Below are 23,095 nucleotides of genomic sequence, written 5' to 3'. Positions count from 1 at the left end.
GTGCAAAATCAAACACTCAAATTGCTGGTCATGCTTTCAATAAGTTTTTACGAGAAAATAGCATCACAGAAGAAATATACATAAGTTTTAATGCATGTTACATTGCGAATTCAAGGCATCGTGTGAAAGTTGGAGAGTATGTCATGTTAAAAGATGGACATTTTGGAAAAATACAAGAATTGATGCCTTTAAAAGATTTGAGCAATGATGTTTGTTTGAAATTTGCTCGACTAAGTGTGCTGAAATTGATCGAGGAAGATGGTGTGAGAGACTTTAAGTTGTACTCTTTGTCAGAACAGCAAGAATTAATAACACTTGCATCTCTAATCTCAAGAGAGGCTCTTGCCTATTAACATTCTGATACAAGCGATGTGGTAATTTGCATTGATTTTGTCTTTTTAATTAGTTGACCCTTGTTTGCTAGAAAGATAACAAATAAAAACTTGTTAATATCAATTGTCATATCATAAGTGTTATTTTCTTTGGTTCGCTCGTTCTTTTGAGTTTGAAAACTTTTTCTAATGGCATAAGTACAATAAAAAAGAACCAAGTCTGCTGAGCCTTTACTTTTTTTTTCGATGCCCAAATTTAAATACAGATATATTGCACTACGGGATGAATGTCTCTCTATTTCCAAATTTGTTGAGGTCTAATCATCTGATATACGGTAATAGAAAATTTCTTCATAATCATTTCGTTTGTTGACTTTACACCTTTTTTAAAAGAACCAGCAAAATGTTGATGAGGCTTGGCTATTCTTTTTTTGGCACATGAGCCTTAAATTGTTCTCATCCAGTTCTTATTTATAGCGTGTAATTGAGTAATTTCAGGCTCCGCATCGTTCTAGTCTTTTGACGATTTTGAGGCTCATTGTTGCTGTTATAAAAGAAAAAAATACTGTAGATGAAGTGAGATAACAATTTACAACAAATGGAAAATTCAACTAGGAAATTTAAGGTATTCTCTACCTGATAATTTTTTTTCTAGTTGAAGTTGGCAAAACAATTTCCGATCCTAAATTCAGACTTTTCCTAGATGGGAAAATTCATATCCAAAAATTAAGAATTTACATGGTTATTTTTACCATGAAAATATCCAAGAGAAATTTTTATATGGTAATACTTTATTGTCAGAATGAGACGGTAATTTTAAAGAATTCCTAGATAGGAAAAAAATTCAGTTCATCATTTTAAAATTTCCCTTGACAAACAATCCCTAGATGGTAAAGTTATTTCTTCACCACCTAGGAATTTGAATTTTTTTTCCTGTGATAATCCCTCGCAAAAAAATTTCAAACTCTTATCTCTGGCTAAATTCGCGAAATTTAAGTTTTTTGAACGAATTCAGAAACTCTCTTAAATGAGTCTTCATTACTAGTATGTCTCTACAATTTGAATAAATTTTCATTTCTCGTGATCGTTCGAGTTATGGAGACTCTACTTTACACATAAAATCTCGTAATCAAACTAACGAAAAATGTGAAAATCTGAAAAAATTCGCCAATTCGCGAAATTAAATCATCGCGAAATATTACAGTCGAAGTTAGTCGCGAAAATAAGTCCCGCGAAAATTAGATTATTTTGCGAGGGAAGTGTCTTGGTATAGTCACTTTCGGTCGGGGTTGTGGACGGCAAAAGATGAAATTTGCCGTTCATTTTTGTCGTTTTTTGTGAAATTTTGTTAATACATTTTTTTACCTTTGTTAATTTTTCTTTGATGTACTTATCTGTTACTTTTTTTTTTAAGTGAAAAATGATTGGAATTTCGTATAAAGACGATGCATTTGATTTGAAGTAGAATTGGCTGAAAATGATGCCAGGCATATGGCGCTGTTTTTTAATTGGTAACCATCAACGTCAATTTTTAAAATCAAGATAATGCAGCAATTTCCGAGCTAAAGTCGTTCCTTAACACCTAATTTGTTTGATGTCTACAAAGATTGCTTAAAATTTTTATTTTTCAGTATTCTTATCAACGATTTGAACGAGGAGATCATTGAAAATCTGTCTGTCGGACGCACAAACATTTTATGCAATAATGCCCCCTCGCATGGTTAAAAAGTCGTTTCAATTGCAGAAACTATGCAAACTTCATATGAGGTTTTGATAAAATAGCAAAATAAGCTTATTAGATCTCAATAGCTACTTTGACAACTTCATAAACTTTATTTTGCGCGTCCGACAGATTTATGATAGCATTTTTTCTTTTTTAGAAAAACAATGACAATGCTATTGACGATAGCCTGTAAACTATCGACTTTTAGGGAGTCTTATCGTAAACCGATAAAATTATGAAGCTCTTGCTTCCGAGATGGAAGTACTAGCTCTATCCATTTTAGCTGTGCGTCCGACAGATAAGTTCAATATAATTAAAACAAGAGGAAAATTAAATTTAACCAATATTTGGATCACCGAATTTGTTTAAGGCTTTAGGTACTTTCTATTATTAATTTTAAACTATTATAACTCTTCAGGAGAATGACTTTTTTTTTTTTTGCGAATCTGAAAAAATATATTTGTGCGTCCGACAGATAAGTTAATTAACAACAAAATACACTCAAAACTTTGGTTCAGATCTTTGAGTATGTGTCAAGTGTCGACGTTGTGATTCAAACATTCGAATTTTGTCATTCGAACATTCGAAATTGTGATTCGAACATTCGAATTTTTGATTCGAACATTCGAATGTTTTGAGATTCGAATGTAAAAAATACAATTCCAAAACATAACAACTAAGTTTTACAGTAGTTCACCAATTTTGAATCTGAGTTGTTGGTTGCAGTTGGATTCAGGTAAGATTATATTTTAATCTCAAATTCTTGTGTAAATTTACATATTTTTTTATAAGAATTGTCTATGCTTAGGTCTGGAAGACATCCATATACTCGAAATATGCTTAAATTAGTGTATGCTTATTTCCTTCAATATGCTTGGTTGTGCTTAAAAAATTTGCAAACTGAGGCTTTATAATGGGTAGATTTAAAAAAAAGCATTGTTACTCAACACAACAGGTAAAACATTTTAACTGAAATGAACATCCTGCTTTTTTGGTTGAATTTTAGGTAAAGAATGGGTCGAACAAAGAAATCGTACGATAACAAAAGCTACTGCAAACGGTACCGCCAAAAGGATCCAGAAAAATACCGTAAAGATGATGCAGATCGTAAACGTTACCAACGGTATTTAAAGAAAGTGAATAACCCCGAGCTGTATGCTGAGCTTAAGAAAAAGAACCGAGACAGGATGCGGTTATCCCGGGAATTAAAGAAGCGTGCTGCTCAAGAACCTGCGCCCGACCCTGAACCTGAGAGCGCTTTTTCATCAAAACAATCAAAGTATCGCAGTCTGAAGCGTGCAGAAGTAAACTTGCCAAATTCACCAAACAAAAAAATGGAGGTCATCGGGTTTGAGTCGGTGACTACAGTGTACCTGCCAAAAAGTGATTTTTTTGAAGAGCCCCAGGAAATCGGAGAAGCACCATACATAAACGGGACTCTAACGATCCACAAGACCATCCGTAAAGTAAATCCTCAAGGGATCGCATTCTTGGAATTTTAAACAACAAAATACACTCAAAACTTTGGTTCAGATCTTTGAGTATGTGTCAAGTGTCGACGTTGTGATTCAAACATTCGAATTTTGTCATTCGAACATTCGAAATTGTGATTCGAACATTCGAATTTTTGATTCGAACATTCGAATGTTTTGAGATTCGAATGTAAAAAATACAATTCCAAAACATAACAACTAAGTTTTACAGTAGTTCACCAATTTTGAATCTGAGTTGTTGGTTGCAGTTGGATTCAGGTAAGATTATATTTTAATCTCAAATTCTTGTGTAAATTTACATATTTTTTTATAAGAATTGTCTATGCTTAGGTCTGGAAGACATCCATATACTCGAAATATGCTTAAATTAGTGTATGCTTATTTCCTTCAATATGCTTGGTTGTGCTTAAAAAATTTGCAAACTGAGGCTTTATAATGGGTAGATTTAAAAAAAAGCATTGTTACTCATACTAAAACATTTTAACTGAAATGAACATCCTGCTTTTTTGGTTGAATTTTAGGTAAAGAATGGGTCGAACAAAGAAATCGTACGATAACAAAAGCTACTGCAAACGGTACCGCCAAAAGGATCCAGAAAAATACCGTAAAGATGATGCAGATCGTAAACGTTACCAACGGTATTTAAAGAAAGTGAATAACCCCGAGCTGTATGCTGAGCTTAAGAAAAAGAACCGAGACAGGATGCGGTTATCCCGGGAATTAAAGAAGCGTGCTGCTCAAGAACCTGCGCCCGACCCTGAACCTGAGAGCGCTTTTTCATCAAAACAATCAAAGTATCGCAGTCTGAAGCGTGCAGAAGTAAACTTGCCAAATTCACCAAACAAAAAAATGGAGGTCATCGGGTCACTTGCTAAGAAGTACAAGCTGCGCATTGCTTTATCGAAAAAGAAAGGGAGAAAGTACGAGGATCTAAGTGAAGAACAGGTCGAATGGTTGAAGGACTTCCTTGAACGTTCAGACATGACCTATATCAATCCAGGGAAAAAAGACCATGTTTACATTGGTAAGATCGATGGTGTGTCCCAATATGTGCAAAAGCAATATCTTTTGTGGACACTTCGAGACACTCTGGACATTATCAATGGTAATGACGAAATAAGAAGGGAAAAGAGGAATGAGAATAGCTTCCAGGACATGTTTGGGAAAAAACTTTCTTTTGCAAGACTGTACAACTTTTTTAAAGTTCATAAGCAATATGTTTGGAACAGAGATATTCCCGAGTCCTCCTGCCTGTGTGAGGTTTGCGAGAATGCTTGCTTACTTGCAAAAGGAGTCAATAAAAGTTTGAAATTGAAGCTTCCAACAAACCCTCATGATCTTGTCGAGAAGTACTCCTGTGGTAGAGAATCTAACTGTATGAACAACCAATGTAAAAATTGTGATGTCCCCCATTGGGAATGTGATGAATCAAGTGATATTGGATCAGACAATGACGAATCGGATACCTCGGCTGATAGTTCCAGCAGCGAAGACGACTCAGACAAAACCATCACTTTTTACCGCTGGGGAAAGACTGGGCGAACTCAGAAGATTCAAGTCACGATGGACAAAGACGAAGCTTGGGAAACATGGTGTATGGTCATTAAAGATCTGAAAGGCCACATTTACCGAAAAAGAAAGCAGGTACCTAAGCTAATTTTATTTTCAAATCAAAACTAAAGACATAATTGTAAAGGCTTTCATTCTGTAACACACTAAGTTTTTGTGTGTTACAGAAGGACAAAAAAAAAGAAATCCATTCATTCCAAGTCATCGTTTGCTCTCCGAAGAAATTATTTCATGTCGTTTCTGTCTGTAAAAATTTAAGAGAATTGATATTTGAGTGCTGACCCAGATATCCCTGGAGCGGATTATTCAGATTGGTGAAGTGCCGAGACTGTGGACTGGTTGATTAATGACGATTATTGTCATATTTGATTTTTTTAGGTTGAGTTCTACAATGACTTGAAGCAAAATCTGAAACCAAATGAAGCCATTATTCAGGTCGATTACAGCGAAGGATACAAGAATAGAAACCAAGACGAAATACAGTCTGCGTACTTCGGCCACGAGACTTTCAGCATTTTCACGGCGTGTGGATACTTCCGTCCCAACAATACTTCTGACCTCGAGAAGGTTCCACTGACAATTGTCAGTGAAACAAACGATCACTCACGCATTGCATCATTCACTTGCGTTTCAAAGGTCATCGATTGTGTCGAGGAACGGCTGCCACTTCGATACACTTTGAAGAAGGTGTATTTGTGGAGTGATGGGTGTTCGTCGCAATTTCGCTCGCGGTTCACATTCGCACTGCTACCTAAACTGCATCCTGATAAGCTGATAGAGTGGCACTACAACGAGGCCTCTCATGGCAAAGGCCCTATGGATGGAGTTGGTGGAACGATAAAAAATAAAGTCTTTCGAGAGGTCAAATCGTTACGAATTGTTGTCAACTCGCCACGAGACTTCGCCGATCATGCAAATCGCCTCTGTGAGTCGGTGACTACAGTGTACCTGCCAAAAAGTGATTTTTTTGAAGAGCCCCAGGAAATCGGAGAAGCACCATACATAAACGGGACTCTAACGATCCACAAGACCATCCGTAAAGTAAATCCTCAAGGGATCGCATTCTTGGAATTTTATCGTCTATCGTCCGACGAACAACCATTTTTTACCCAATACTACAGGAAGGCCAACGATCCCGTAGTCTGTGGTCATAAAACATCTGCTGATGGTCCAAACATCTGTGCCCAATGTTCAAAGAAGTACAGTGATGGTGAAGAATGGATGGAGTGTCCCTCCTGCAAACAGTGGTACTGTACTGATGAGTGCTTTTCAGTTTAAAGGTCCGGGCTTTTTTCTGTCGGACGCACATTTTTATTTCGATGTAGATAGTACTTTTGAGCATTTGCGAAAGAAATTCCGAAAATAAAGTATTATAATACACAACTATCCACTATCAATCGTTTTTTTGACTCTAGCAATGAAAATTTCTTGGAGTTTGGCTCCACCAACTTTTCTAAAAATTCTGTCGGACGCACAACTTTCTTAATCTTCAGTTTACAATGTAATGGGAAGAGATCTTTAAACAAATTTTATGGACTGATAATTGTAACCGTTTAAAGGTTTGAAAGGCCAAAAGTTTTCATTAAAATACAAAGTTTGCCTGACAAGCATCATTTTTGTGCGCCCGACATGTGCATCCGACAGAAAAAATTGTTCTGTTGTATGGAGGAATAAAAACTCTGCCTTAACTTTAGGTAATTTAATTTTCCTTTTGGAGAAATGACGAGTCATAATTCTAATTCAGTTCAAAAGTTCAAGTTTGTAGGCCTAGTACTTTCGATAGAATTAGGATTTGCCCTCAAAAATTTTGAAGTCCATTTTCTATCGCGTGCGTCCGACAGACTTGAATTTGACTTCACTGAAAAAAGCTGTAAAGAGCTTGATTCTTGGAAAGTTCACTATTAAAAAGAACCCATTAGTCCTTATTTATAATAATAAGCTTTGAACCTAACTAATAACTAATTTTTATTCAACTCTGTCAGAAGTATCGATTGTGCATCCGACAGAATTTTCAATTAAAAAACAGCGCCATATATTAGATGAAAAGTAGCAAGCAAAAACGGAAAGAAACCGTAATCGAAGGCAGAATGTAATAAATAGAGAACGCAAGTTAAAAATGGACAAACTGTTAATTGAAAATGCAATGTTAAAAGGGAAGGCAAAGAAAACCTTCAAGGACAAGCAACGGACAACGATATAACAGCCAGTGATAATGACATTACATACAAAAAAGACACTCAAAACCAAAAGGGCATTAACACTACAACACTACTACCAGTCGCCACCACTAAAAAAACTTCTCCACCAAAGCCCCTCTCAAGGGGTGGATGAAAAGGTTCACATATATAAGTAATTGTTAGCCGGGAAAAGGCAAAGGCTTTAGGACAACATGAAGGATTTGGAGCTACTTGTGAGGAAAATAGGATATTGAAAGCTCGTAACAAGGAGCTTATGTTCAAGCTCAATCAAGCAAAAGAGGCTGTAAAACGCCATAGAGAAATTCTAATCAACTTGTTTGATAGTGATATTTAACATTTTGATCACATTTTAATAGAATAACATAAAAATCATTGTAAAATCACAATTGGGGCTTTGAAGATGCGGCTAAATCTTCAGGTTTGTCAATACCCATGGTAAAAAAAAAAAGAATAGCTAGGCGTGTTATATAATTTTTCTGCTTGATTGGTTAATTGAATATCAAAAATCCAATTTTTTCTCCACAGGTTGTTCACATTTCCCACTGAGAGAGAAAATCCGGAAGCACGAATGATTTGGTGAGAACTGATTAAAAATAAAAAAAAATAAAAATTTGTTGTGGTCACCTAGCAGGCACAAACAGTCGAGAGTGTGTTCTGTCCATTTTCCTGACGGTATGTCCACAAAACCCAACCCCTCACCCTATATGAGAAATAAAAACAAAACTACTAGAAGACGTCTAACTATAATAATAATGATGATGATGCTGTTGTTCCAGACACTGTTGCTGTTCATGAGTCTATCGTTGTTCCAGACCCTATTGATGTCCTAAACCCTGTTGTTAATGATTCATTAGCTATTGATTTTGATGTTTCACCTGGACACACTCCATCTACACGTGATGAATCTCCTAATAGTGAACCCATAATTAATAATGCAAACCGTCAATGTCTTTTTCTCCCTTCTTTCTTTGTTTTCCGTCATGGTACGTACCGTAATATGTTTTTTCTTGCATGGTCACTGTAGCTAGCTTACTTTGTTTTGGTTGGATACTTAAATCTAAATATTTTGCTGCTTTGAGAGAAATTAATAAACTCAAAAATGATCTTCACAACAAGGAGCTGCTGCTGACAAGATATCGTTCAAATTGCAAGGTTTTACGGCTCGAAAATCAGAAACTGAAGAAAAATTGCATTTGCAAATTACCAATGCATGAAATTACAATTAAAGATGATAAAACTTATCTTTTTACATTGGGATTGAGGAGGTTTTCACTTTTAATAAACTTTTTGACTTTATTTTTCCATTTCATTTGTTAAACGCAGATGGGTTGGATTTAAATTTACTTCGACCATTTTAAAGCGCAAATTTTCAAAAATTCCAAAGAGAATGGTTTCTGAACGAAAATTGCGTGGAAAAGATGAATTTTTAATGTTGTTGATGAAGTTGAGACTTGCTTTATTGGAGAAGCATTTGGCTAACCGTTTTAAAGTTTCATTGACAACCACCAGTCGCATCGTTCAAACCTGGTTGAAAGTCACATCCTCAATTTTAAAGTCATTTGTTTTATTCTTGATCAAGGTACACTTAATGTAACTAAGCCACCTGTTTTTAAACCAATTTTAAATCTTCATTCCATCATCGACGCAACAGAACTCTTTATAAAAACACCTAAAGGCCTCATCGTTCAACGTTTTACATGGAGGAACTACAAACATCACAACACATTAGAAATTTTAGTTGCTGTCTCATTTTCAAAACGACTAGATAGTTGGTGCCAGTATGAATCGGACAAAGTAACAGGACTGAACACTTATAAGCCAGGTAAAGGACTACCAATGGACATTTTATTGACACATGTGCTTCAAAACTCTTGAAAAAATTTCGGAATCAAAATGAAGCGTTTCACGCTTTGATTTGGGAGCGCATTCCGAAATCAAAGTACGTCTCTTTGCAACAATTACCGTTCGGCACATATGATGCCATTTCCCATTTTAAAATTGGTTACAAAAGCTATCCTTGATTTTGGAGAAGCTAGGTATGACCCCAGGCAGATATATGTCTAAGTTACGTCAAATGAAAATTTTGTTCATATTTAGTAATATGCAGTAATTTCTGAAAGTCGAGCAAACTTTCAATAGTGGATTTGCCAGAGAAAAACCAGCGCTTATTTCATTGGGAGACAAAACATAATGCCAAGTTTTCAATAGTGGATTTGCCAAAGAAAGAACAACGCATATTTCATTGGGAGACAGAACATAATATCAGGTTCTCAATTGTGGATTTGCCAGAGAAAGAACAACGCTTATTTCATTGGGAGACAAAACATAATACCAAGTTTTCAATAGTGGATTTGCCAGAGAAAGAACAACGCTTATTTCATTGGGAGACAAAACATAATATCAGGTTCTCAATTGTGGATTTGCCAGAGAAAGACTTGCACTTATTTCATTGGGAGACAAAACATAATACCAAGTTCTCTATTGTGGATTTGCCAGAGAAAAAACAACGCTTATTTCATTGGGAGACAAAACATAATACCAAGTTCTCTATTGTGGATTTGCCAGAGAAAAAACAACGCTTATTTCATTGGGAGACAAAACATAATATCAGGTTCTCAATTGTGGATTTCGCCAGAGAAAGACCAACGCTTATTTCATTTGGAGACAAAACATAATATCAAGTTCTCAATTGTGGATTTCGCCAGAGAAAGACCAACGCTTATTTCATTTGGAGACAAAACATAATACCAAGTTTTCAATAGTGGATTTGCCAGAGAAAGAACAACGCTTATTTCATTGGGAGACAAAACATAATATCAGGTTCTCAATTGTGGATTTGTCAGAGAAAGACTTGCACTTATTTCATTGGGAGACAAAACATAATACCAAGTTCTCTATTGTGGATTTGCCAGAGAAAAAACAACGCTTATTTCATTGGGAGACAAAACATAATATCAGGTTCTCAATTGTGGATTTGTCAGAGAAAGACTTGCACTTATTTCATTGGGAGACAAAACATAATACCAAGTTCTCTATTGTGGATTTGCCAGAGAAAAAACAACGCTTATTTCATTGGGAGACAAAACATAATATCAGGTTCTCAATTGTGGATTTCGCCAGATAAAGACCAACGCTTATTTCATTTGGAGACAAAACATAATATCAAGTTCTCAATAGTGGATTTGCCAGAGAAAAACCAACGCTTATTTCATTGAGAGACAAAACATAATACCAAGTTCTCAATTGTGGATTTGCCAAAGAAAGACAAGCGCTTATTTCATTGTGAAACAAAACATAATACCAAGTTTCAATTGTGGATTTTGCCAGAGAAAGACCAGCACTTACTTCATTGGGAGACAAAACGTAATATAGAGTCTTCAATTGTGGATTTCTCTTTCAAACAAAGACTTTTTCAGAATCCACTTTTATATAATTCCAAATTAGAATTTTTTTTTTACAAATTACCGTCAGCGGACATGGACGAAACCAAAGTAGCGGACCTATATACTTAACATATTCAGTATATATTAGGCTACTAAGCAATATATCACTATAAGCACTACATATTTACATTATATGCATCTTCATACAGATTGAAAACAAAAAATCAAATTCCTTCATTCCAAAGGAGGGCCTACCACAAGGCAGTTGCCTCAGTCCGTTATTATTTATTTTATTTGCAAGTGATATACCAACTGACTTCAAAACTATACTTTCACAATTTGCTGACGATCTAGCATTGTACACGCGCACTTCAAACCACAACTACCATCAAAACATACAACTACAAAAGCATTTAACAAAAATCATAGAATGGTGTGATAAATGGAAACTGAAAATCAATGTTAAAAAAACCAAATCAATGTCATTTACAAAAAGTCCAGTTAACTACAACAGAAAATACAAAATAAACAAGTGATACTTTTATGGGCCTACCTGTTTATGCATTTAACACATTTATAATTGATATCTACGTGAGCGTGACAATTAAACAATCATCAATCAACGATCTATTAAAATTAGTCGTTTGTTTCTTATAAAAAAAAACTTTTAGAAACCAAAGTTTCATGCTCTTGAAATATTCTTTAATATCAAAGACTTCGTGAGCAAAATCAACATCCATCTCATCAAAAAATTGAGTAATTTGGCTAAGAACATTGATGCATGCTTATTAATAGTGATTCTTATGGATAAACATGCGTTTTTTGAGCCAACAAAATTTTTTTGAAAAGATCTGCTTGAGCCATCTTTTACCTATGATTGTACCCTACTTTAATGCAAAAAATCAGAAAAAGTTAATGATCCAATTTTTCAGAAAGTCCAAAAAACCCGTTTTTTAGCCGTTTTTTGGCCCAAATTTGCCCAATTTTTTTTTTTTTCGAAAATCGGGCTCCGTCACATTCGAGGGTTTATAGTTACACATCTTTGTGCAAAAAATCAGAAAAAAATAATGAGCCAATTACGAGGAAAGCTAATAACGAACGAACGAACGGACGAACGGACAAAGGTTAATTTATAGGACCTCCACCCCACCGGGGTAGGTCCAAAAAATTGTATTACAACAACTCTCTGACTAAAACAGACAAAGGAATACAGCCGCTTTAAGACCAATTAACTGTCAGCTCTACTGTGATTTGACGTCAAATCTTGTCTTGATCGTGCTACTGACGTCGGTATGATTTTGAACTTCAAGTGGCTGTATTTCTTTGTGTGTTTTAGTCAGAGAGTTGTTGTAATACATTTTTTGCTCAGAATTTCGTGCTCTTTCAGATAGTACCAATCATTTTCGTTTATTTTGACTTTTAAAAATCAGCTATTTCTCTACCCCTATTTTCTCTTGCAGTTTTGCTTATGTCGTCACTATTTTTGTCATAAAAAGTTTTCCCGGGCCTAATCCGCGTCCTCCCTCTCAAAAATATCTTGTAATATACTGTTCTTTTGAATAGACTAAAAATGGCTAGGTCGGAGAAAAGATGTCACGGGACCCAAGGCTTGGCCCCCTACTAAAATCAATGAAGTATCAACTCTTTTATGTATTAATGTGGATAGATAGTGGAGGCAAAGAAAATGGTCCTGGAAATCTGTCATCGAGAATTGTCTCTCTCCTATCAAGAAGTTACGGACAACTGGTTGCGTTTTGCAAGACGTGGAACGATCTGCGAATGTTTGTTTTGGAGTTGTTTCCGTCAAGATAGAATTCACTTTCAAAGAGTGCGTTGTGAGTTAATTGACATAAAAGGATTGGAAACCAAAAACAAACTCGTCAATAATTTTAGTATTTTGTAGTGTTAACCTCAATGTAAATGTGGGTCATGTGGATATTATTATCCAAACCAAATAAAATGCACTCTATGTATCAGCTATTAGTTCTTAGTATACTGTAACGTTTTTCAAACTTTTCGAAAGAAAAACCTTTGATAAGAATAACACTGGTAAAATTTTGACCGTGAACCTTAAAAACAAAAGAGTGAGTTGAGCTAAGGTTTTTAAAAATTTTACTAAAATAATTTGGTGTTAGAGTCCTGTTATAATGAGGACCTCTATCGAAACTCACGCGTTCATGAATTTTCTCTGTCTACTACCACTGACCTCCTCCATATTCTATGCTATGGGGGATTTTCATAGGCCTATTAATGTAATGTAATAAGGTAGAAAAATGCTAGAAAGCAAAATGAGGGAGGGGCGACGTGAGAAGTTTCTTAATTTTTAAAATTGGTGCGAAATTTCTGTGAAAATATTTTGACCAATAATCTTTCCTATGACAATCTCGAGAAATAAAATAGATAGGTTTTACAAGTGACAATATGCAAGAAAAGTGAGAAAATTTAGGGACTGCACTCTTTCAAATATATTATGACGAGAAAGAACTTGACCAGAGAGGAATATACCTTTTCGACCATAGCCGCTAATTGCCGCACGGGCATTTTTTTGTCCGTTTTACCTCCCTAAAACCGTCCCAGTCTTTTTCACACCTAAAGACAATAGAGAAAGTGTATAAAAATCACTATCACTATCACTATCACTCGAAGCAAAAGTTCTACACAGCGCAAAGTGTACAAGGATGAAATTTACCAGGACTGCAAACATTTGTTTCCTGAGTCACCGTGTAAATGTCGTGTTTACTGTTATCCAATGTATTAAATATTGATCATGAGACAATTCAATCCAAGTTTTCTATGATTTGTATGTGGACAAGGTAACTGGTACACTCACGACCGTATAAAAATTTTCGCGGCAACAGGAAAATTTATATTACCTTCTTTCATGAAGCAATGGCAAGTTTTTCCTGCAGTAGAGACGAGATTTTGTGGGTCAAAATATTGATTGTTTCAAGTCGTCTTAGAAGAAAGAAGATCTGTCTTTTGTCCAGCCTTTAGAGAAAACCTTGAAGCTGGTGGCAGATGATGTGTGAATATAAGTAAAATAAATAATGGTCGTGGTAATTTCGGGATTTTAGGCCAGTTTTAGGTGTAAAGTTTCTTGAAAATAAGAATGAGGCTTACTCAGTAAATCATTCAAACTTTATTTGAGAAACGTATTCGACAGCGCAAAGACACGTCTCAATGTGTGCTGGCATGGTGATTGCATGTCTGTTGAATTAAAGCTTCAAGCATGTTATGAAAAGTAAAACTTAATTACTGAGATACCATTGGTTAAAATTTCGTCCATCCAATTATTCATCACTTTTAGCCGAATAATTTTTGACCAATAGTATCACGGGTAAAGCCAAAAAGATAAAGTATGAAAATGTGGAAGGAAATACAGGGACTAACTAAAAAATATTTTCATCTTCTTTCAAATTTTATTTTAACATTGTAAAGAATCTTATGAGATATTTGCAATTGATAGTTTCAAATGTATCAAAATGGTTATTGGGAATGTATTGTACTGTAAATAAAGTTTTAGAATTATAATGTTAAGAATGTAAGAAAAGATTTAATGAGGTATATTCAGAGGATTATCTTTCTCATGGGATAAAAATTTTTGAGGGCTAAATTGTATGCAAACCGGTAAATTCTGTTAAAACATTGCCCTCAAAACTGGAAAGTCATTTTCGAGAGTCATTTTTTATTATTCTTCGCCTCTTTCTTTTAAATCCGCTGCGCGGACCGATTATTGTTTCAATATATAACAGCAATCTGCCTGAATGATAGAAAGGTGCCTGCCCAGTGGTAAAATGGTAAAACGTCAAATTAATTCGTTGGAGGACAGAATCAAGTAAATCGGGGCCAAATTTGGAGGTTTTTGGCTCACTCGTTGACCAAAAATGGTCAAAAAAACGGTCAAAATCTAAAAAAAGTGCAATTTTTTTGACTTGTTAGCTTTAAGTCTCGCTGAAAAGACTTTTGATTTTTTTTGCTTGACCATGACGCCCAATTCATTTCCCACGAGTTAGACCAAAAATGACGATTTCTAACTAAAACTGGGCATTACAGGAGGGCTTCGCCCTCCTAGATAGCCCATGTCTGATATATACGACATTGGCACTTAAAGGGTTAATGTGTTGAACGGTGAAAAAGAATGCGGCTATTATATTTTCATTTTTCCCGACATGTTTCGGACTCGGTTCGTTCTCAAGGGAGAACAGCAATATATTACTGTGATGTAATCTTTGCCCTATCCTGCATAACGCCAATGCTTTGATCAAATCGAAAAAATGAATTTGTAACAGGCGGCGAATGCACCAAGTGAGAGAAGGAAGATGTCAATGTGAAAAAAGAATTTTGGATTTTATTTATAAGAAACGTGTTTAATGGAGATTTAGGTTCATTAGGCAGGTCACATAATTTATATTAAAAATAAATTTACCTAAATTTACATAGGTTACTAAATACAATTTCCTAATAAATACAGTGTTGACGCACTCTGATTCGAATTTTGATTGGATTTTCATCGAATAGCTGAGCGTCGTTTATGAAGGTTTCTTGCTGACTGTGACTTTCCATATCACTGAATAGTATCAAATGTATCAAGTGGTAGAGCGTCGAATTGAAGAGCGTCAACTACACTTGCAAAACTATTACTTAATAATAATGTTACACTATTCCGGTTAAATCATTCATAGTGAAAACATGCTTTGAACTTTAATTCAATGGTTAAGCACGTACCAAGCCAGCACACGTCAACGAGCCGCGAAACCTCGCCTTCAATGCATCTATATGTACCAGGGAACTCTCTGTTTTTAGCTCTGTAACGTAACGATTCCTGCACAATATTTTGCCAACATTTAAAGAAACTTTCCTAGTAAGAAAGGTATCTCTCACAAAATTTTGTAGCGAGTTCTTTAAATAGATTGATGCGCTTTTGAATCCGCTCTAAATCGCTTTCATTTGGAACAAGTCTTTCTGATACACAAAAACTAACGAGTAAGTAAACAAATTGAAACAATGATACCATATTTTGATGAAGTTTATCTGATTGTAACTTTGTAGTTTTTTTTCATATACTGATTTTATGAGATGAGCTTCGAAATTTGAGGAAAATCAACAGCTGTTTTCTCAATGTTATATTGATTCGATACCATAACAATTTATATCTTAAATAATTTTTCATGGGGAAAAGTGACAAGATTTTTTTTTAGAGTGAATATATCATCCGAAGAAACATTTCAATAATTTCTCAAAATTTATAGCCCCGTCCACAAACATTTAGATAATCGTTATCTTTAAATTGATTGATAAAATGTACATATGGTTTCTCTTTTAAGGATGAATTTTAAATATTGTCACACTATTGTCCTAAGACAGACGGAGAAATTCCCTTGAAAAAAATGACAACAAGACTACCCAAAACATCATTTAACTTTATTCAAGTTACACCAATCGTAGATTCAACAACAGAGTTTTAGATAAAAAATATATAAAAATGGAGCTGAAGTATTCAACCATTATCATTTCTATAGTTGCCACACTTTTAATAAGTGGTTGTGATTCTGAGGGAGGAGACAGCTCAAGCAATCAGATAGAATGGAGGAGAGTTCGATCTTTAACTAGAATATGCAAAAGTCATGCAGAGCGATTTTGTGATTTTGCCAATGGATCATTCGAAGAATACCTTGAATGTTGGCAATCCATAATCGAGAGATGCACCAAAACGGGTACAAACCGATATGGAATGGGTGGATGTATAGAGCGTGAGGTCTCACGGTTCGTTGATGTGTGTTGGCATGGTGATTGTGTGACCGTTGAAATGAGACTCCAAGTATGTCTAAGTTGATCAGCTAATGATTTAAAGACAAAACTGATATATTAAAGAAAAACAAGGACAGCAGTAAAAAAGCTGAATATGTGAAGCAAATTTGAAAGGACATTATTCATTATTTATGTTTAGAGGTCGGTGATGGGATTGTAATTGTAAATTGTAATCAATAATTGTTCGACTTATTTCGCTTTTAAATCCAAATATTTAATACAAAGTGAACTATGACACTTATTTTCTAAAGGTCACTTCTTCAATTGGGGGGATAATGCTGAAATTCATGGTTGGTACATATTGTAATACCTGACGCACTTTGTAATACCTGACGCACTTTGTAATACTAGAACAGTGCTCACATCACTGGATAACGACCGCCTTAAATTTGATGAAGAATTCATCGGTTTAGACAATGATCCACTTCGTTTGCGTGATTTAACTTGAAAATATGGATATTTTTTATAAGCATATCTAGGCTCAGATATGGGAAAAATTAGGCATATGGCAAACATTACTTGAGCCTACGAAAAATGATTTTTCCTGATTTAGGCTGGAATTTTGCGGATTTTCAGTATTTCCCTAAATTTGTGTTTTAGATTTAAGCATCCCCTCATTCAAGCATTTTCAGCCTTATTAAACTTTGATCCTAAGCATCTCAGGGCCTGTTTTCGGATTTTTGCATGCTTATAAAAAAAATACACGTATAAGCTAACCCACTGTGGCAGTTCGGTTATGTTGCTTGACGAGATCAGTGATTTTGATCAGCTAGTATATTTTGAGTTGTTTAATCACTTGTGGTTTGAATCAGAAGCTGATAAATACTTTAAGTTTTTTTATTTACTTAACATTTATCTCCCTAGCGGGGCGCCACAGCATGTTTTTCATCTATTCATGATTAACGTCGTTATCTCCAAAAGAATGCTTTTTTTATCTCCGTAGTAAAACGCCACACATTTCAGAAAACCAGCGATTCTACAAATATCTCAAATTTGTCTCAACTGCTCAAACCTTTAACCGACAAAATTCTGCAAAACGTGCAGAATAGGCATGAATGGGCGAGTCAAATTTTAAAATATTCAAAAGGATAGCACAGTTGTGACAAATTTTGAATCCAACTTTTTTACCCGTATACAGCTCGGAAAATTAACCGCCTTCGGCGGTCGAAAAACTGACGCACTTTGTAATAAACGACCTAGCGCACTTTGTAATAAAAATTAACGCACTTTGTAATACTAAAAGCTGACGCACTTTGTAATAACGCCTGACGCACTATGTAATACAAAAGAGCTGACGCACTTTTTAATAACATCTGACACACTTTAGAGAATAATTTAGAGAATTTTAAACGTTTTTTACCACCTGATAATGTCATCCATTTTGCCACCGCTTAAAAAAAGGAATCCTCCTCTAATTTTTACCACTTTAATATATTGAGCTCAAACGGAAAATTCCCAAGAAAATTTGAAAACCGCAAGCGACTTACTTAATATAACCAGGAAGCCAATAAAATCCTCCTCAATCGAAATATCCAAGGGAATAAAGTCGAAAGGCTACAATCGCCTTTTTCGCCTCAACATGAAATTCCGAAAAACGACAAAATACCCAGAGATCCCATTATATTTTGACCACCATTGTAGGTTGTAAGCTAATTGTGTTTAAAACTTTATTTCATTATATTAGCTTGTAGCCTGGTCCTTGAGCAATTCTTATAGAATTTGGGAAAAAGTATCCCCGATTTTCTGATTTTGGAAAAAAGGTCTCACCGATTAACCAATTCATACAAAATTTGAGCTCAAAATATTAAAGTGGTAGAAAGTTAGAGGAGGATTCCTTTTTTTAAGCGGTGGCAAAATGGATGACATTATCAGGTGGTAAAAACGTTTAAAATTCTCTAAATTTTAGTATTACAAAGTGCGTAAATTTTTATTACAAAGTGCGTCAAGGTGTATTACAAAGTGCGTCAGGTATTACAAAGTGCGTCAAGGTGTATTACAAAGTGAGTCAGGTATTAAGAAGTGTGGCGTTTATTACAAAGTGTGTTAGTACATATAAAGGTATTCCCAAAAAAAATTGACAGTCTGGCTTTGAAACATTGGGGGGATTGGATATTTTTGATAATGTAGCAGACTATTAAACATATTTTCATGTGTTTCATATCTTTCATATATCCAAGCAAGGTGTTAAAAAAGAAGTCTATGCATTGGATTTCAATGCAACAGCTTCTTTTCTTTTTATAACGATCGCGGCAAAAAATGCGAAGAGGGTGCGTCAAGTTCGTTTGGGATGAAGAAATCAAGCGCTGATTATAGCAAAGTTTGTTTTGTTTGCGAAAAAAAGTGTACAGAAAAACAGAAAAATCCATCCGACGAAACATGGAGTAATTTTGAAATAGTCGCGAAAAAATGGAAAGATATAAGTGGATAATATAAAGAGGTATTTGATTGAGTTTGTTGGAGAAATGCAGTCTGTTGGAACAAAAACTGCAAATGGGCAATGGTCAGTAAATCAACTTTAAGCTCAAATCAGTGTAATCGAATCCAAATCCAAATCCAAATCCAAATGAAACAGAAAATCCATTATGTAATGGATATGTTATGGTGAATGGGGTTTGTGTTCCACAGGCAAGTCTGTTGGAACAAAAACTGCAAATGGGCAATGGTCAGTAAATCAACTTTAAGCTCAAATCAGTGTAATCGAATCCAAATCCAAATCCAAATGAAACAGAAAATCCATTATGTAATGGATATGTTATGGTGAATGGGGTGTGTGTTCCACAGGCAAGTCTGTTGGAACAAAAACTGCAAATGGGCAATGGTATGTAAATCAACTTTAAGCTCAAATCAGTGTAATCGAATCCAAATCCAAATCCAAATCCAAATGAAACAGAAAATCTATTATGTAATGGATATGTTATGGTGAATGGGGTGTGTGTTCCACAGGCAAGTAATAAAGCAGCACTTCCAAGCAGACTTGGTGACCACACATTGGAGTTGAAAATTTGGCTGACGAAGAAGAATCTGATTCAGAAGTTTAAAGACTTTCAAGCTCTTGTTTCAGTGCCGTAGCAACTGGGGGGGCAAGGGGGGGGGCTATGCCCCCCAATAATTTTTTCAAAAATGGCTATTTTGCAAAATGCAAAGTTTTTCTTTTTTAATTTGTCATAATTGTCTTTATGTGCATGTTTTGAGTGTATTTTTAAGCAATCTAGAGCTCAAATTTTCAAAATTTCCCCCCCTCGGGCCAAACCATGGTTCGCGGTGTCACTAAACTTCAGCCCCCCCCCAATATGAAAATGCTTCCTACGGCACTGTGTTTATATTATAAGCATTGTGAAATTTGAAAACTTTGAAGATGTTTACTATTGAGGATATCGAAAACATCCTTTGATATTCCATTGTGTTTTATTTTTTTCTCTTTTAACGTCAAATTTATAGGTTCGACCTATTTCACCTACCCTACTACGAATCGATATAACTCGCCGTAGGTTAATTTTCGAACCATAGTTGTGAGTTGATTTGAAATCAGGATAGAATTTCCGATCGAATGGTATATAATATGCTGATATGCCGAGATATCGCTCTTAAGTGAATTTCTGACATGGGCCCAAAAGGGGTAATTTCCGATTTTGGCCCATAAAAATTTTTGCTGGACCTAAAAGTTTTTGCTGGACCTAAAAAATTTACTCCCTCTCAAAAAAGTTTCGCAATACATTGTTCTTTGAAATGAAATCATAAAATTCCACTCCGGAAATTGTTGTCACGGATCCTAAGGAATGGCCCCCTACTAATATCAAAAGATACAGTCCCTCTTGAAGGGAACAGAAAATTAATTCGTAATGGCAACGGACCATTTTGAACGGGCGTAAAGGAGGGCATCAGTTGCACCATAAACATGTTCCCCGTGAGGGGAGGGGATACTCATATGGTCCGATTCACGACATGTGGATAGGGTAGGTTTAGCACTTCAAGGGTCTTCTTTTAGCAATATACACTGTGGACTACACATCCTCACACGGTTGGGGACTACTGAATCGCAAGTCTGACAGTAAATATCTGATGTACTTTCATAGTTTTGATTCACACCTATTTTGAAATTTATGCACATTATGTCGACATCTCAGGCTCATTTTTGGGTGGCTCCAGCGAAATAAGATCAAACTACACTTTAAGGGTAAAATGGACTGCAAGAGAACCTTTCACTGCTCAAGAGCCTCACTGTAAGGGTCCGAAATTTTTTGGTGACACATGCCGTCGTTTAGAATCGAGTGCCCTCCCGTCCTTACACAGGACATGAGTTTTTTAGAGCAAAAACTTTTAAACTTCCAACCAGCTTGATTTAACAATAAATAATAAAAAGATTGGTTGAACTCATTCCTTATTCTCCAAAAAGACACAAGAAGTAAGTTTAAAATATAAATCAAGAAAGATGCATCGTATAAAAGTGGTTACCATTTTTTTTTGCTGTTTCATCTTTTCAAGTCACATATGAAGACCGAAGACTTAATTCTTCAAGAAAGTGATTCAGAAAGAATAGAGGAGAATTGGAAGAAATGTAAAGGAAATGCAGCAAGGCTTTGCAATACAGAGGCCTATTTTTTGAAACTACTCTGCAGAATACAAACGTGCTATTAGAGAACAAAAAAACACAACTCCAGCACAACTAGATGATTCAAAATATTAAGTGTTTCTAGAAAACTCAAACAATTGCCCTCCACCGTGACATTTTCATCTTAAAAAAAAACTAATGGCTAAGAACGTCGATCTATGCTTATTAATAGTGATTCTTATAGATAAACATGCGTTTTTTGAGCCAACAAATTTTTTTGCAAAAATCTGCTTAAACCAATTTTCACCTATGATGGTACCCTACTTTCATGCAAAAAAACAAATTAATGATCCAACTTTTCATAAAGTCCAAAAAACCCGTTTTTAGCCGTTTTTGGCCCAAATTTGCCCCAAAAAATTATTTCTCGAAAATCGGGCTCCGTCACATTTCGGCCACCACCATTTTGCACCTTTGTACCAAAAATCAAAAGATTCCTATGATTCAATCCTGAGAAAAGTTGGTAACAGACGAACGAACGAACGAACGAACGAACGAACGAACGAACGAACGAACGAACGAACGAACGAACACTGGTCAATTTATAGGACCTCCACCCAACCGGGGTAAGTCCAAAAACCAAAACATAGAACAAGTAAAAGAAATGTATTTTCTAGGACTCACTTTTGACAAACACTTAACATTTAACTCACACATAGAAAAATCTACCAACAAAGCTCAAGGAAGGCGCAACATCTCACGCATACTAAAAAAACTCGAAAAAAACATCACCATCTCTACGAAACACAAAATCTATCTGTCCATGAGCAGAAGCCTCCTAGAGTATGGAAGCCCAGCTTTATTAAATTTATCACTACAAAACAAAATTGAAGTGTGCCAAAACAACTGCTTAAGAACTTTACTAAAAGAAATACCACTTTGAACACACAAACGATCTAAGAACGCAAGCAAAAGTAACAAAAGTTTATGACAGGAAACACGCATTATCAAAAAAAATGGGTTACGTCAGCCCAAACTAACCCCAAAAACATCATCAACCATCACTCTTACTATTATTTCCCCGATTTTGACCTGCAGATGATTTTGATCAAAAGTTTTCGAAAGAGATTAAGGATGCATTACGCATATTCTATGTAGAAACTAAAGAACATTCCATTATAAAGCCATGTCGGGTGTTGTAGACTATGGTTTGGACTACTCTTTACTTCAATTCCAGTACGACCGATATGTCTTTAAGTCGGTGACGGGTGCCATTGAAAGCGGGAAAAAATTTGGGTGTTCTCCACTAAGAGCGCTAGAGGGCAAAACATTTACAGCCTCTTATTGGCGTTGGCAACATCTCTATCTGAAAGATGCGGTAAGGCAATACGGATATCCTAGTATATTTTTGACAATATCGCCGTCGGAGTGGACTTTTCCAAAACCTGATGGTTTGCAGAAGGACAAAAGTATCCCGGGATAGATCACAAGTCGTTGCCTTACCATTTGACTGTGCACATATTACACACTCTAGAAAATATTGCTCGAGGATTGATTTCGGGGTGCAACAGCAATAGGTGGAGTACTCATGTGTTTGCGGACAAAAGGTCGCCTAAAAATGGGAATGTCACTGTGACTTTCTATAGGTTTGAGTTTCAATATCGACGTACGCCTCATGTGCACACATGTTGCTATGGCTTAAATCGATGAAAAATTTAGATCCGAAGAGAATTGCTTCCACTGATGTACGTATTGAAGTACCAAAATGGCAGCAAGCCTAGTCTAGCCAGTCGATCGGGGTGAGAGAGGAAGAAATTAAGTTTGAAAAAGATGAAATAAAGTTTAAGCATCAAAATGAAGATAGGGAAACCTTCCGCCGTGCCTATATAGACACGATCGTTGCAAAATTGGAGTGCCATATGGACGTCCAGGGCACTGGCGGAAAGGATATGCTATTGCAGTACGCAACATCCTATGTTGCAAAAATGAAGGATCATGACGCTCTCTAAGATACAATCATGAAAGACGTTAGCGGGTACGACG

At 35.6% G+C, this 23,095-nt stretch overlaps 1 protein-coding gene across 1 annotated transcript; it reads left to right on the top strand.

The window, feature by feature from the left end:
* Positions 1 to 4,040: 4,040 nt before the first annotated feature.
* LOC136808225 (uncharacterized) lies at positions 4,041 to 6,503 on the top strand. Its single transcript, XM_067064761.1, has 2 exons — positions 4,041 to 5,192; positions 5,496 to 6,503. Exons 1-2 carry the CDS (start codon positions 4,077 to 4,079, stop codon positions 6,393 to 6,395), a joined length of 2,016 nt encoding a protein of 671 aa, XP_066920862.1. The 5' UTR covers positions 4,041 to 4,076; the 3' UTR covers positions 6,396 to 6,503.
* Positions 6,504 to 23,095: the final 16,592 nt, after the last annotated feature.

This window comes from Clytia hemisphaerica, unplaced genomic scaffold, assembly GCF_902728285.1.
Source record: "Clytia hemisphaerica strain Z4C2 unplaced genomic scaffold, Clytia hemisphaerica genome assembly, whole genome shotgun sequence".
Taxonomy (NCBI): Eukaryota; Metazoa; Cnidaria; class Hydrozoa; order Leptothecata; family Clytiidae; genus Clytia; species Clytia hemisphaerica.
Note: the sequence above shows the minus strand (reverse complement) of the source record. Positions and strands in the feature narration are given on the sequence as shown.

Coding starts and splice junctions, on each gene's coding strand:
- LOC136808225 (XM_067064761.1), top strand. CDS start 4,077: ATGGGTCGAACAAAGAAATCGTACGATAACAAAAGCTACTGCAAACGG. Junction 5,193..5,495: donor TTTACCGAAAAAGAAAGCAG/GTACCTAAGCTA, acceptor TGATTTTTTTAG/GTTGAGTTCTACAATGACTT.